This window comes from Leucopleurus acutus (genome assembly GCF_964270905.1).
Source record: "Leucopleurus acutus genome assembly, chromosome: 20".
NCBI classification, from domain to species: Eukaryota; Metazoa; Chordata; class Mammalia; order Artiodactyla; family Delphinidae; genus Leucopleurus; species Leucopleurus acutus.
The window spans coordinates 1,332,263-1,346,400 of NC_139162.1; the positions used below are offsets into that span (position 1 = coordinate 1,332,263).

Here is a 14,138-nt window from a genome sequence, read left to right on the forward strand (position 1 = left end):
ATCCATCCATCTACCATCCACCATCCTTCTTCTACCCGTCCATCCACCATCCCTCCTCCATCAACCATCCACCTGTCCATCCACCATCCAGCCATCCATGCACCTTCTGCCCATCCATGTAGCATTCAGCCTTCCATTCACCATCTACCTGTGCATGCATCCATCCACCCATCCATCCACCCATCCCTCTACCATCCATTGTCCATCCACCTTCTCCCAGTCCATCCACCGTCCATCTACCTTCTCCCTGTCTATCTGCCATCCATTTATCCATCCACACCTCCACACACCCACCCATCCATCCACCATGCACCCTTCCATCCACCTTCTACCCACCATCCACCTTCTACCCACCATCCACCAATCCATCCACACATCCAATCACCCACCCATGCAGCCACCTTCTCCCGTGTCCATCCACCCGGCCATCCAACTTCTACTTGTCCATCCACTATCCCCCGCAATCTGCCATCCACCCATCCACCCATTTGTCCACCATTCACCCATCCTTCCACCTTCTAATTGTCCACCCGCCATCCACACGTCCATCAACCATCCACCTAACCATCCACCTTCTACTCATCCATCCAGCTACCTGTCCCCACCGACCCATCCATCTGTCTACCATCTTTCTGTCCACACATCCATCTACCCGTCCATCCACCGTTCACCCATCCATCCACCGTCCATCTGTCCATCAAACATCACTCATGTATCCACCATCTTCCCATCCATCTACCATCCATTTAACCATCCACACATCCACTAACCAACCTATCCATCCACCACCACTCATCCATCCACCATCCATTTATCCATCCATCCATCCACACATCCACCATCCATCCACCACTCACCAGTCCATGCACCATCCACCCACCTTTACCTATCCATCTGCCATCTACCGTCACCCATCCATCTTCCATCTACCTGTCTCTCCATCCATCCATCCCTCCCTCCACCATCTACCCCTCCACCCACCACCCATCCATCCATCCTAAACATTTCCTCTGCAGCTGGCTACAAGTTTTAGAACTGCTGCACCTCCAAGCCCTGGGTTTCTGTGGTGGAACCTGGATCCTGGGGGACCTTGTTGGTGTCAGAACCAATTCTCGACTCCTGGCAGGCTCTGCGTGCTGTGTCCTTTCTGGGGTACCGCCCCCGATGCCTAGTGTGTGCAGGGACTGTGAGGGGAGACGCCTTGCCTCCCCTCTGGCCTGCAAGCAGTCTGGGCCTGAGGAGACCAGTGGGAAAGGGTTGCCACACCCCAGCGTCGCCCCTCTCCCGCTTCCCTCTCCAAACAGTGAAGACAAACTGCCTGGCGGGTGACAGGACGATCAGGGGCGGGAGGTACACGGGGGAGAGAACCGGGGCCCATCAGCTGAGCTCGATAAGGGGCCTGCTGAAATGTTAGCGAAAATATTTAGACAATAAATGAAGTATCGGAAAGGCACGCATATCTTTAAGAAATCAATCATCTTGTACGTGTGTCTGGACACTCGGCGCCAAGGCGGAGATAGTGCCTGCTGGGGAGATAAGGGTTAATCAAGGATTTAATTCTGCAGGAGATAAAGCTGCAGGGAAGAGCAGGCAGCTCCTTCCTCCCTGGGCCCCTCTGCAGAGCCTCAGAGGCCCGCTTCTCTGGCACACTCCCTGGATTATCTCTCCGCTTGGAGAGGGTTTCCAACCTCACGCCAAGTCTCCCCAGGCTGACCTGCGCCCTGGGCCCAAGGAGGACAAAACCCCCGGAGAGGAGGCTGCAGGCGGGAGGGGAGGGCCTGGGGGTGGGGGATCCCAGGGCTGGTGCGGGCATCTCCAGCCCCCCATCCCCGTCCTGCAGGGGTCTCTGTGGTTAGGAAAATAGTGATTTCCCCTCTGCTGTTTGGTCCTGGTGACTTTGGCAAGTTACCTAACCTCCTGGAGCCTCAGTTTCCTCATCTGGGAAATGGGAACAACAGTACCCGCCTCATGGGGGGTGGAGAAAACGAGGGGCCGAGTATAAGGATGGGCGCACAGCAGTGCGTCTGGAACACGCACTTGGAACTGTCCATCTTGGAAGGGGTTGACTGTCCCCAAGGAGGGAGCAGAGGAGAGAGGTGCAGACCCTGCTCAGGACACACTGAGCTCCCCAGTCCTCAGCCATCCCGGCTTTGTCCCATCACTGCTTACAGCTATTCTCTGAGAGTCCAGACACGAGAGTCACGGAGCTCCTCTTAACTCCCCCCAACGGCCTACCCTCTCTCTTAAGAGTCGACTGCTGCTTGTACACCTCCAGTGACGGGGAGCTCATTGCCTATAGAGACTGCTGTAAATACCACAGCCTTGGTCACACAATGGAGCTGAAATCCACACTGGCGCTCCCACTGCTTTCTCCCTGCTTGGGGCCACGGGGCAAGAGGGTCATCCCTCCCGCAGGGCCGCTGGCCGTGCTGCCTGTCAAGCCACGCCCTGGGGTAAGCACCGCGTGTGGATCACTGCGTTTAACCCGCCCGGCTGCCCTGGGAGGCCACCACGTCACAGAGGAACTGCTGCTCTGCCCACCCTCTCCTCTGCGGGGAGGTTGCAGGGTCTGCAGGACCTTGCAGGTCTCAAGGACCCTTCAGGGCTCCCCTGGGTCCCCCCGCTGAGGTCCCAAAGGCTGAGGAGACAGAAGCTCAGAGAGGTGGAGGCCTGCCTGGGGGCACACGGCAAAACAGCCACAGGGTAGGAAACCCCAGGACCTGGACCCTGTGCCATGGGGACGGCCTGGCCTTGAAAGTGGGGGCCCTTGGTCCTGGGCCGGCTCCCACCCCCTGGCTGAGTGGCCTGGGTGAGCACCGCCCCTCTGAACCTGGCCACTCAGCTGGGAGAGGCAGCGTGGGCAGCCCAGGGGCCTCAGCTGAGACGTCTCCAATCTCCCGAGGCCCGGGCCCCAGCGCTGAGGTTCTGAGGCAGCGTGAGCCACGGCTCAGGGTTCACTGCACACGGGAGTGGGTGCGGGCTGTGGGCAGTAGTCCGAGAGCTGCAGCTGGGGATCCTGCCCACGGCTCTCTAGCAGCCCTGCTGCAGGCCAAGTCCCAGCTGTTAGGCAGCATTTGGCCTCCAGGCGCAGGGCTGGGGGAAGCCCCGCCACAGCCCCGCCACTGCCAGCGAAGGCCCATCAGGGGCCCGCGAGGCCCAGCATCACAGGGCACCTGCCACACCTGAACGCCACGTTAGGAATCAGAAGGGCCCAGGCCGTGGCTGTGCCTGCACATTTGGGGCACCTGAGCCTGGGCTTGAGGGGACCAACCCGGGTGCTGCCCGGCCTCCCAGGCAAGCGTCACCATGGCTAGGAGGTGCTTCCTGAACTCTCATCCAGCACAGGCCCCTCCCGGTTCCCACCGCACCGTACGTGCCAGCACAGGCCCCTCCCGGTTCCCACCGCACCGTACGTGCCCATTCCACCGCCCCACACTTGCTTCCCATACGTCAACGCCCTTGCTTAACCGAAACGTATTTTAAAATGAGCATTTGTACCCTTTGCAAGAGGACGCCACACCGACTTGCCAACAACTGAGAGCAGCTCAGCAGCAACCCTGAGACAAACGACAGCCCAGTGGTCATCGGCACGCGCTAGAGACGCTCAGGCAGCGCCCTCTCCCTGTCGTCTGGGGGCCACAGGCGCGGAAACGCAACGAATAACCACCTCGCTTACCACGAGGGGTGGCCCCACCCGCGAAGCCCAGCCACAGGCCACAGGCCAGGTCCAGTCCCACCACTTGGTTCCTTATTGCTTCCTTCCCTTGAAAGCCCTTCTCTTTCTCTGCCTCGCCAACGTCTACTCATTCATTAAGTGCCTGCTGAAAGAACTCCTCCTCCAGGCAGCCCTCCCTGTGTCACCCCGAGGTACCATAGGCCCCGCATCACCTCCTCCAGGCAGCCCGCCCTGTCACCCCGAGGTCCCAGAGGCCCTGCATCACCTCCTCCAGGCAGCCCGCCCTGTCACCCCGAGGTCCCAGAGGCCCCGCATCACCTCCTCCAGGCAGCCCTCCCTGTGTTCCCAGGCAGTTAACTCCTCCCTGCATCTCCTGACATGTTTCACGTGGAGTGGCAGTTGCTTCTGCACGGGAGTCTAGCCCGGGCCTGGCTCAGGGGGCTGAAGGGGCCTGTGCCCTGGGCCAGACACTGTCCTGGCCGCTGTGGCCGGGGTCAGGGCTCCTTACCGGTTCCGCCTGCCCGGGGGACGAGGCTCTGGTCTGGATGCTCCCGCGGAACGGGCCCCAGGACAGGCCCTCGGCGAGGCTGCGCCGAGCCCGCACGCACCTCTGTCCGTCCTGCAGCAGCAGCAGCTTCAGCTCATCTGCGGGGAGAGAGGTCAGAGGTGTGAGGAGGTCCAGGTCCCAGGTCCAGTCCGTCCTGCGGCACCCGCCCCCCCGGGAGCAGTTGGGGGGCTGAGGGCAGAAGTGGGAGGGTGGCCCTGGCCCAGGTTACGGGGATGGTGGCTGGTGCCGGGTCCTGGGGGCCAGGCCAGCCCCTGAAGTGAGACCTGTTCTGGGGGACGGCAGGTCGCAGAGATAGGACAGCAGGGCGCCTGCAGCTGCACTGAGCAGGGGGGCGCACCGCTCGGCGGGACCTTGGCGGCTGCGGTGGGACGCGTGTGCCTTGCACAGCCTAGGGCGCACACACGGAGCCGGGTCACCCCTACTGCCTCACGTGGGGGCAGGCAGAGTGGAGGATGATGACGCCGATGAGACCGCCTCCCGTCCCCTCCACACGGTCCTCCCAGCCCCTTCCCATCAGCTTGAGCCCCAGAATCCGCAGAGCACGACTGTGTGGGCAGCTGTGAAATGCTGGGACCCCGCACCTCCCAATCCTCTTAGCATCTCAGCACAGGGCCCAGCAAGGGGAGCCAGGCCTGGAACCAAGTGTTCCTCCCCTCCCCCGCCCACTGCCGGCCGAGGCCCTCGGCACAGCCGGACTGCGCTCGGGTAGCGCCCGCATCACTCCCTGCAGGACCCCCGCCTGCTCTCTGGAAAGGTCTGGACCCAACTCCTGCCGAGGCCCTTGGTCGGCGGCTGCCTGTCCGAGCAGCCTGTCACCCGGCTGAGGGCCTAAGGCTCGCGGGCCGCGGCCACCTGTGCTGTGATCAGGGCCAAGCTCCCGGACTCTGCCAGCTTGCGTGGCCCGGGCTGTGGCTCCTGTGTCAGCTAGGGGAGTGGCATCTGTGCCCGGCCCCTGGCAGGATTCGGTTCCGTTGACGTGGACAGACCGGCCTCTGCCAGGAGCCCCACCACAGCCCTTCTCACGAGGAGGGAGCTTGGGGTCGCACAGGGTCTGCAGGTGGGCTCCCAGCTTCAGCCCGGCCTCAGCGCACGACCCATGTGACCCGTGGGGTGGGCTGGACGGTGGCCCGCAACCTGGGAATGTTCCCTTGTTTGGACAAAGGGTCTTTGCAGATGTGATTGAGATCGGATCTCAAGGTGAGACCATCGGATTATCCGGTAGGCCCTACAGCCAATGACAAATGTCCTCGTAAGAGACACACAGAAAAAAAGAGGCACAGGAACAAGTCCACTTGAAGACGGGGCGGGGACTGGTGGGATACAGCTGGGGCGACACTGCATCTGAGCCTCTGCGGGAATGCGGCCCTGCCCACGCCTTGATCCGGGACTTCTGGCTCCAGAGCTGTGAGAGGGTAGACTTCTGATGTTTCGAGGCAGCAAGGTGGTGTGAATTTGCCCGGGCCGCCCTGGGAGACGCACACCTGGCACGTTACCTGCCGTCTCGAGCCTCAGTGTCCTCAAAGCCGAGGGGATGATGGTGGCCGTGCCCTCCCAGGGCAGTCTCTCCCCAGGCCACGCGCCCTCTGCCCAGGAAGGCGGGGCCGCCTTGTGCCTCGGGTGCCACCTGGGCTGCCTGGGCCCACAGAGGCCTCACGTGGCCCGGCCGGGGCCCCGAGCAAGTGCTGCCGCATTGGCCCCGCTTCCTGGATCCCCGATCGGGCGGGCTGTGGCCTTAATGGGCCCGATTATCAGATAACCGCCGGCCTAATGGCACAGATAAACGTGTAAATACACCAGGAGGCCCGGCTACAATGTTCTAACTGGGTCCTTGTCTTCCCCAGGGCAGATAAGATGGCAGGGGACCAGGACGTGGCCAGGAGGCGGCGCCCTTTATCGGCCCCGCGGCGAGGGGCACAGAGGCCGGCCATGTCACTCTGCAGCCCGCCCACAAGGGGCCGTGTCCTCTACCTGTGCACCCAGGATGCCAGGGTCCCAGCCAGGACTCTGCCCATGGCGCGCCCCCCCCCGGGCCTGCAGGGTGCCAGCCGGCATGCAGTCGCCCGTTCCTGCCCGAATGGTCCCCCCCTCCAATACAGATGAGGAAACTGAGGCCCCGAGAGGCCACATAGCTGGCAGTGGGATGCCAGGATCTGAGCCCGGGCCGCTGCTGTCCTGGGTATATTTGGGTCTCTGGTACCCCGCCCAGCTGGCCCCAGGGCGTGGGCGTGTGGGGAGAGGCTGTCTAAAGGCAGGTTTGCTGGGCACTCACTTGTCCATCCAAATGGTCTGGCCAGCCATCCGACGGGTCCACGCTCTCCTTCTGAGGCTGGCTGGGGAGCCCACCGCGGGCTGAGCTGGGTACCACCTGCCCCCTCCCATCCGCCCCCTCAGGACGGTGGGGTCAAGACGGAATCATCCCGCTTCCCAACACATGGCCGGTGCCCGTCCAGACAGCCAGACCTGCGCTAAGCCGCATGGGGTCGGCCCACACCCTTTCTGACTTCAGTTGTGCTGCTAGGACCACAGACGAGCCAGGGATAGTGACCACGACTCCCTCTGTTGCCGTCACATATTTTCCTTTCAGTGTCCAGGGCCTGTTCCTGGCTTGTCAGGCTTGGGCCCCCCAGTACGAGACAGTGCCGTCCATCTGAGGCCGGTGCCCACCTTCCTGGGGGGCAGAGGGGTGGGGAATTCAGTCCAGTCTTCCCCAGTGCGGGCCAAGTCCCACACAGACTCAGGGACACGGCGGGGCCGGAGGTGGCTGGCCCAGCTCACTCCGCAAGTGAGCAGGGGTGGGGTGCAGCCCCAGGCCCCCAGTGTACCCCTGGCTCGCTGCACCTGTGGGGTCCTGAGGCCCCTCTCTCAGAGCCCTGGCCCTAGCTCATCCCCAGTACTGGTAGCCCCCCAGAGGAAGGGGCAGAGCCAGTGAGCCCCCACACCCGCCCACGCTGCACCACAGACAAACTGCCGTGGCCCCTAATCGCGCCCCAGGGCTGGCAGCCCCAGCTCCCAGATAACAGCATGGCTGGCGCTTCCGTGGCAGCCACTCCATCTCCTGGGTATCACGCACCACCAGAGGGAGGACGGCTCCTGATAAAGGCGGCCGTTCTGCACGACGGGGCAGAACCCACCACTCAGGGCTTGCTGGGGGATGGTCGAGGCCTGGGGAAGGCAGGGAGGCCAGGGATCTGAGCGATGTGGGCTGAGGATCGGGCAGTGGTCGCCACTGGAAGCCCCCTCCCTGGTCCAGGGGAGGCCGTCCCTGAGAGGCTGGGCATTAGAAAGGGTACCCCATGTGGGTGGATGCAGGGCCATAGCAGATGCCTGGCTCCATGGTGGGAACATGGCTGGATCTCAGCCCCAGCTCGTTCAGTGCCCTTGTGCAGTGCACAACCTGTGCAACTGTCTATGGTGGCCCTGGCGATGTTCAACATCCATCCACTCAGATGAACTATTTCCAGCTCCCAGTTCCTGCCCAACCCCTTGCACAGTCAAGCAGGTGTTAAAGCCCAGTTAGCACCTATCAGAGACCCTCTCCCAACAAGAAATAAAACTGTATCCCAAAGAACGGGGGTCAGGAGAGGCAAGGCCACCTACTCCTCGCAGACTGGGTACTTGGTGGGGGCTCAGTTCAAGGTTGAGAATGAATGAAAGTATGAATGAGTGAGGAAGGGGCTGGGGGCAGGAGATGCTGAGCTGGGGATGGGAGCTGGCTGGGAGAGTGACAGACAGGAAGACACAGCTATTCTTAAACGGCCTCTGAAAGAGCTGGAGGACCTAGACAGTGGTGGCCATGGAAGTGGTCAGCTCCCAACCACACTGACAGGAAACCTGGGGCCCAGGGAGGCCCAGGAGTGCTCAAGCCACACTGCGAGCCCGGGCCGGAGGTGGGGCCAGAACCCAGTCTCTGGACTCACAAAACCCGACGTGGGTACCTGGGGCAGAGCTGAGGGAGGCATGGCCTCTGCCCTCAGGGCTCCCAGGAAACATGGGTGGCGGCAGCTCCAATGGTGGGCCAGTCAGGGTGGACTTCCAGGTGGAGATGTCCTCTGCCCTGGCAGCCTCCTGTGACCCATGTCTCTGTTTCCTCCTCCCAGCTCCAGAGCGGGGCACAGAGAACTCCAGCTCCGGTGAGGTCGTGGCCGAGTCCTCCCTGACCTCTGTACCATGGCCTCCGTCCCCACAGCTGGACAGCAGGGGTGATGCCATTTGCCCTGGGAACTCCCAGTCCTAACACACTTCCTGGCTTCTGTTTATCGAGCCTTGGTCAGGCGCTTGGCGTAATTCACAGGGATTCCTCCCAGCCATGCCGCAGTTATTCCCCCCAGCGTACGGAGGGAGAGGCCCAAGGTACACAGCTGGCAGGAAGGATTTGAACCAGAGCCCCAGCATGCTCTTGGCCAGGGTCTTGACACCCTTTTCTGGGTCTTCCTAGTCACAGGCAGGAGGCGACAGAGAAGAGGGCGGGGAGAGGCTGCTGCAGGGGAGGTGAGGGGCGGCAGGCGAGCCCCCGCTCTCCCGTTGCAGGGCTGACTCTCCCTGCTCTGCCCTCACGTTTCCCCATCCGCAGCCTGGTCTCATCTGGAGGAGGGGGCAAGCCCTGCGCTGCCTGGGTGGACCTCCCCACGGGGGCCGGGCCATCACTACCGGCACAGTCAGGACAAAGCCTAAGTTATTCTGTCGTACAACCCCACACACGTCGTTTCCAGAGCAAATACGCCGCGCTGGGATTCAATTTCACCCCCGAGCATCTGCGAGGATCCGGATGAGAAAATTCAGCCTTTGCACATTTCTGCGATTTAAACACCTGTTTAGGTCTTAAAACCCTTCGACGGCGTCCCGAGGGGCCAGGGGAAGGAGGCAGGACTGGGCACCGCCGCCCCAGGCCAGGCTCAGGACCCCATCCTGGGAGCCCAGCAGATGGGGTGGCGGCTGGGAGAAATGGGGTCTGCAGTCAACAAGCGGGCTGAGTCCTGCCTCTGCCCGGCTCTCGCTGGGCCTCGGTTCACCTGCTGGGCTGGCGGCTGCGACGAGAGTCGAGACAGCCTGTCGGTCGGCGCGGCCGGCCCCGCGTTTCCTTTCCCCCGGCGCCCGGGTGTCCCGAGGCCTACGGCCCCGCCAGGGCTGCACGGAGCTGCCCTCAGACTTGGCTCTGCCCCACGCCCTGGGGCCCTTGGCGCCCTCCTTCAATAACACCCAGAGAGCTCGAGACCTGCTCCAGGCTGCGCAGCAAGGGCTGCAGTCACCCCACCAGACCTGAGCTCCTTTCTGACCGAGAATCTAGGGCTCCAACCCGGACCCATCTGGCTCCGGGGCCCACCAAGCCCAGCCCCCCTAGGCCCCAGGTTCACCGAGCCATGGCCCCGCAGGCGGGCTGGCGGCGCTGACCGGGTAGCCTTGCTGTTTGCAGGAGTGTTGGTGAGCTCAGGGAGGCCTCCTGCGCCCTGCCGGCGGGCCCCTCCTTCCAGGGGCCAGGCTCTGTGCTAATGGCCACTGGCCTCCAGGGTACAAAGGCCAGCCGCCTGGCAGCCCCCGCCCTGGACAGTGGGCTCTGGGATCCGCGTGTGGGCGCCCACCCTGGGGTCACTGCCAGCACCCACTTATCTAATCCCGCCCGGCCCCACCCTGCGGCTCCCTGGGGCCAGCTGGCCCTGGCTTTGTCGGGAGTGGCCCTATCTCAGGATCACGCTGTTTGCCTTTGATAAAAGTCACAAAAAAGGGAGAGAAAAAGGAGAGAGGGAGATAAAACGCCAGGGGTGAGCAGGCCCCCCCCCCCGCAGGGTTCTAGAAGTCTCCAAGGGCCTGGGCCCAGAGCAGCGCGGGCTGGGAGGCTGTGGGCCCCGAGGGGTTCCACCAACGTGGAACGAGGCCCAGAGAGGGCAAGCACCTCACTCAAGGTCACGCAGCAGGCCAGGCAGCGGGGTCAGCGGGGGTCTGCGGGGCGGGGCGAGCCACCTCGCTGTCCCCTTGGCCTGCCCACTCATATGCTGGCTCAGCCCCTCCCACTGCAGGTGCAGCTCACCGGGCCCCCCAAGGTCCGGAACTGAGGGTGGTGGGACCTGCCCATGGTCACCAGCTCTCAAGCCCAGCCGTTTTCCTGCCCCCAACTTGACCGTCCTGACTGGGTGGCAGCTGAGGCCCTAGGAAGACAGAGAGATAAGGGGACAGGGGTGGAGGTGGTGTCTGTCCTGCAGCTCTCAGCAACAGGGCTGTCCCTGCCCTTCTGGGACTGAGATGCCTGGCGGGGGGAGGGAGCTCCTAGTAACCCAGCTGCCAGGGGATGAGGCCTGACCCCCGTCAGCCCCGAGGCTCCAGGACCTGGGTCGGTACCAGGGCGTGTCCCTTTCTGCCCATGGCTTCCTCTCGTGTGAAATGGGGGATGAGAGTGCCCACCTCCCAGGTCGTTGCAAGGTCACATGACACAACAGGTGCAGGGCCGAAGGGCAGGGCCCGGCAGGGTGGGTGCTCGGTGACCACGGGAAGTTGGCAGGGGTCTGGCTGGGCTGAGCTGCGGTCCCTGCACAACCCTGGCCAGGCTCTCAGCCCCTCTGGGCCTGGGGGGGACCCATCCCCAAACAGACACCAGTGGCTGCTCCCAGCGCTGATGGGCTTCCTGCAGCCCAGGCGCGGTGCCGCGTGACCACCGTGCTCGCCTCCATGGCAAGTGCCGTGGCAGCAGGACACAGCTGCAGCCGCCGGCAGCCGTCTGCCTGGGTGTCCCGGCCCCGGTGCGCTGTGGGGTTGCTGCCCGTGGCGGGGCAGAGCCCTAATCCCGTGGATACACCGAACAGGGCTCCCGGGCAGGCACAGGAGACCACCTCCTGGGCGGCACGAGAGGCGAGAGCCCGACCATGTGGGGCGGGCGCCCCCGAGGCTGCGGGGGCCCGTCTGGACACTCAAGGCCCGGGGCTGCTCTCCCTCCCTTCTGCTCTGTGGTCATGGAGCCTCTGGGCTGGGAGGGGAGGGTTCGTCTGCGTGGATGCGAGGCCCTGCTCGCGTGTGACCCTCCCGTGATCCGGCGGGAGGGGGCAAATGGGGCCTGGAGGGAAACGGCCAGCAGACAGCAAATTCCCATCAGCTCCTCGGGACACCCCCACTTCTGGGCTCCACCCTGTCGGCCCGTTTCTGATTCCTGTTTACAGATGGGGCAACAAGGCCCCGAGGAGGGGGAGACCTGGGCCCTGGGGCATGCGGAGGGCTGCGGGACCGTGCGTGGTGGGCAGCCAGCTGCTCCGCAGGCGGCCCGCACATCTGCCGGAGCCGTGCAGCTTCCCCCATCTGGGCTGGTTGCCCAGGCCCAGGCCCTGGTGAGACTTCCACCCCGGCTGCCGACAGGCTTTTCTCTGCACTGTGCCGCCTTTCAGGGCAGGAAGAAGGCTGACAGGCCCATGCAGCCTGGGGCTCCAGGACCAGGAGACCCAGGGCCATGGGGCACTGGCCCGTCCCCTGGATCAGGCCACACCTGAATGCCACATCAGGAAACAAAAAGGGGCGGAGCTTGATCCTAACCCTGGGTGTCACCAGTGACCACGGCGCCTTTGGAAAGACTCCGGCTCTCATGTGTGACTCATGGGGACAAAGTGTCAAGGGAACATGGTTAAAAAGGCTTGGGGTAAAAATGGGTGCGGTCCGTTTCTTCTGCGCTCTTCCAGTTGAGAAAAGCAGTTGGAGAGATCAAGGGACCGTCTGAGGTCACATGGCCAGCAAGTAGCACAGGAGAGTGAAGCCCAGATCCCTCTGACCCCAAAGCCACGACCCCAGTGCGGGCGTTGTGCCGTCACTCACAGCAAACCTGGCACATCAAGGGGCCGGACGCTCCGGACCCCAAGCACAGTCCCGTCCCCATTTCACAGGTGGCAGCAACGGAGCTGAGCGGGGCAGGAAACACTCCCGACGCCAGCCCTGCAGACAGGCCCGGCCCCAGGACCCCGACCGCATGGCAGACAGCACAGCCTAGATGGCAGGAACAAGCTGACGTGCACCCTCCAGGGAAGACGGGCTGAGGGAGCCGTGGGCGCACGTGAGCGCTGGCTCAGGAGCAAAGCCACTCGAGCTGTTAATCCTCCAAGCGCTCTCCGGGGCTGGGTGAGGGTCTCCACCAGCCCGGGCGTCCCCACAGAGCCCCTCAGAGGGCCCGGACCCTGGCAGGAGGGACAGAATTGGGAGAGGAAGCTGGAGAGGCCGGGGAGCTATGAGTTGAGGGCACACATGAAAATGGGGACTGGCTGTCACAGGTTAAATACCAGATGTCACGTACGGCCTGGGATCTCTGGCCTCGTTGGGGGAAGCGGACGCCATGGCCGAGCCAGGCTCTGGTTCCTGCAGGGCCGCGACCTGCTGCTGCCCTCGGACGGTGAGCACCTCTCCCTAGGACGCCGCCCCAGCCCGCGCCCGTCCTGCGGCCAAGCTCGCCCCATCACTGTTGTGCTGTTTATGTTACTGAGGGCCCGGCTCTGGAGCTGTGACCGTGACCAAGATGGATGGACGCCCATTTCCCTGACGGGGAACGTTTAGAGGAGAGGACGTTCCTGGGAGCTGCCCCCAGTGGCCCCTGGATGTCCCTGGTCCTACCGCCGCCCGGGGAAGTCTCACACCTCTCTGCTGGCCCTGGTGCCCTCTGCCGGCACCCAGCCCCCTGAGTTCCGGGCCGGGCAGGCTGTGCAGAGCCTGAGCCTGCCTGGACGGGGTGGCCTTCTCATTCCAGGCCAGAGGTTTTCAAAGGGCTTCGAGCCCAGAACGTCCTTCCTAAGAAGTTGCCCACAGACCCTGCACTCACAGTGGCCGGTGGCAGGGGCTGGACTGGAGAGGGTTCCAGAGCTCAGACCCGAGAGAGCCTCTCAAGGCCCTCCCTCGGGGTGGGACACACCTGCCCCCCACACCTGCTGCCTGTCAGCCTCCCCTCTCCTGCCAGGCTCTGCCCGGTGGCTGCGTCACATGGGGCAGCCCGAGCGTGGGGTGGAGCCGGCAGGCAGGCGAGGTTCCTGGAGCCGACGGCAGAGGGGGCTGGCAGGGCGGCACTGCGGCCGGCCCAACGTGGGCCAATGGGCGCTAGGCACGGTGCCTGTCACAGGGCCCGGGCTGGGGAGGGCCCTCTGGGGGCACGCCCTGGCTGGACCTGTGTTCCCGAGTCCCCTCACGCGTGCACTGGGGGCGCCGCCATCGGCTGCCGACCCCTCCCCACCTCTGCCGGCTTGCGGTGCCCTGAGCTGCCACCACGTCCAGCACCGTGGAGCCCACGTGTGTATTTTACTGACTGACTCCCAGGGTCACTGTCAGCTGGCTGTGTCCTAAAAGCGCCTGGGCCCAGTGGACCCCCGTGAGCACCTGAGTCTGGAGGACACTGGCCAGACGCGGAACTGGGGCTGGACGCCCGGGCCCTGCTGACGAGCCACAGGCCTGGGAGAAGGGGCATCTGGTCCTGCTGGGCTGGGCAGGGGGCGGGCGGGGGCGGTCCTCCTCCTGTCTGCTCTCACCTCCCCTGACCCCGGGACGCACAGAGGCCCAGAGCCTCACCTCGGGCTCCAGCTTCCCGTCTGCAAAGAGGCGGCATGGGGGTGGGCAAGGAGGAGGACACGCTGCGCCCTGGGCCTGGAGTCCACTGTGGCTCGGCCCCACCAGCCAGCTGGGTAATGGCCGGGCAGGGCGGGTGGCCCCCAGGTTCTGGAGCCCTGGCCCTGCCCACCCCCCTCCGCCCCCGCCAGCTGGTGCCGTGAACTTCTCCTCCTATCACTGGGACATCGCTGGGGATTATTGATTTTTTGACACAGAACAACAGCCTGTCTTTATCGGGCTGAACCCTGGCCCCAGCTAATGGTGGAGCTGGGACCGCCTGGGGATAGCCAACAGCGCAGCATGGGCCCAGCCCCACACCAGGTTTCTGACGGCCCCTTCACC

The 14,138-nt window shown here is 64.0% G+C and overlaps 1 protein-coding gene across 1 annotated transcript in view; it reads right to left on the reverse strand.

The window, feature by feature from the left end:
* ZFPM1 (zinc finger protein, FOG family member 1) overlaps window positions 1-14,138 on the reverse strand; it is a 69,239-nt gene that overhangs the window by 14,344 nt on the left and 40,757 nt on the right. Inside the window, exon 4 of the mRNA XM_082862585.1 lies at window positions 4,185-4,321. Coding sequence (XP_082718711.1) covers window positions 4,185-4,321 — 137 coding nt within the window. The remainder of the gene's footprint in view (window positions 1-4,184; window positions 4,322-14,138) is intronic.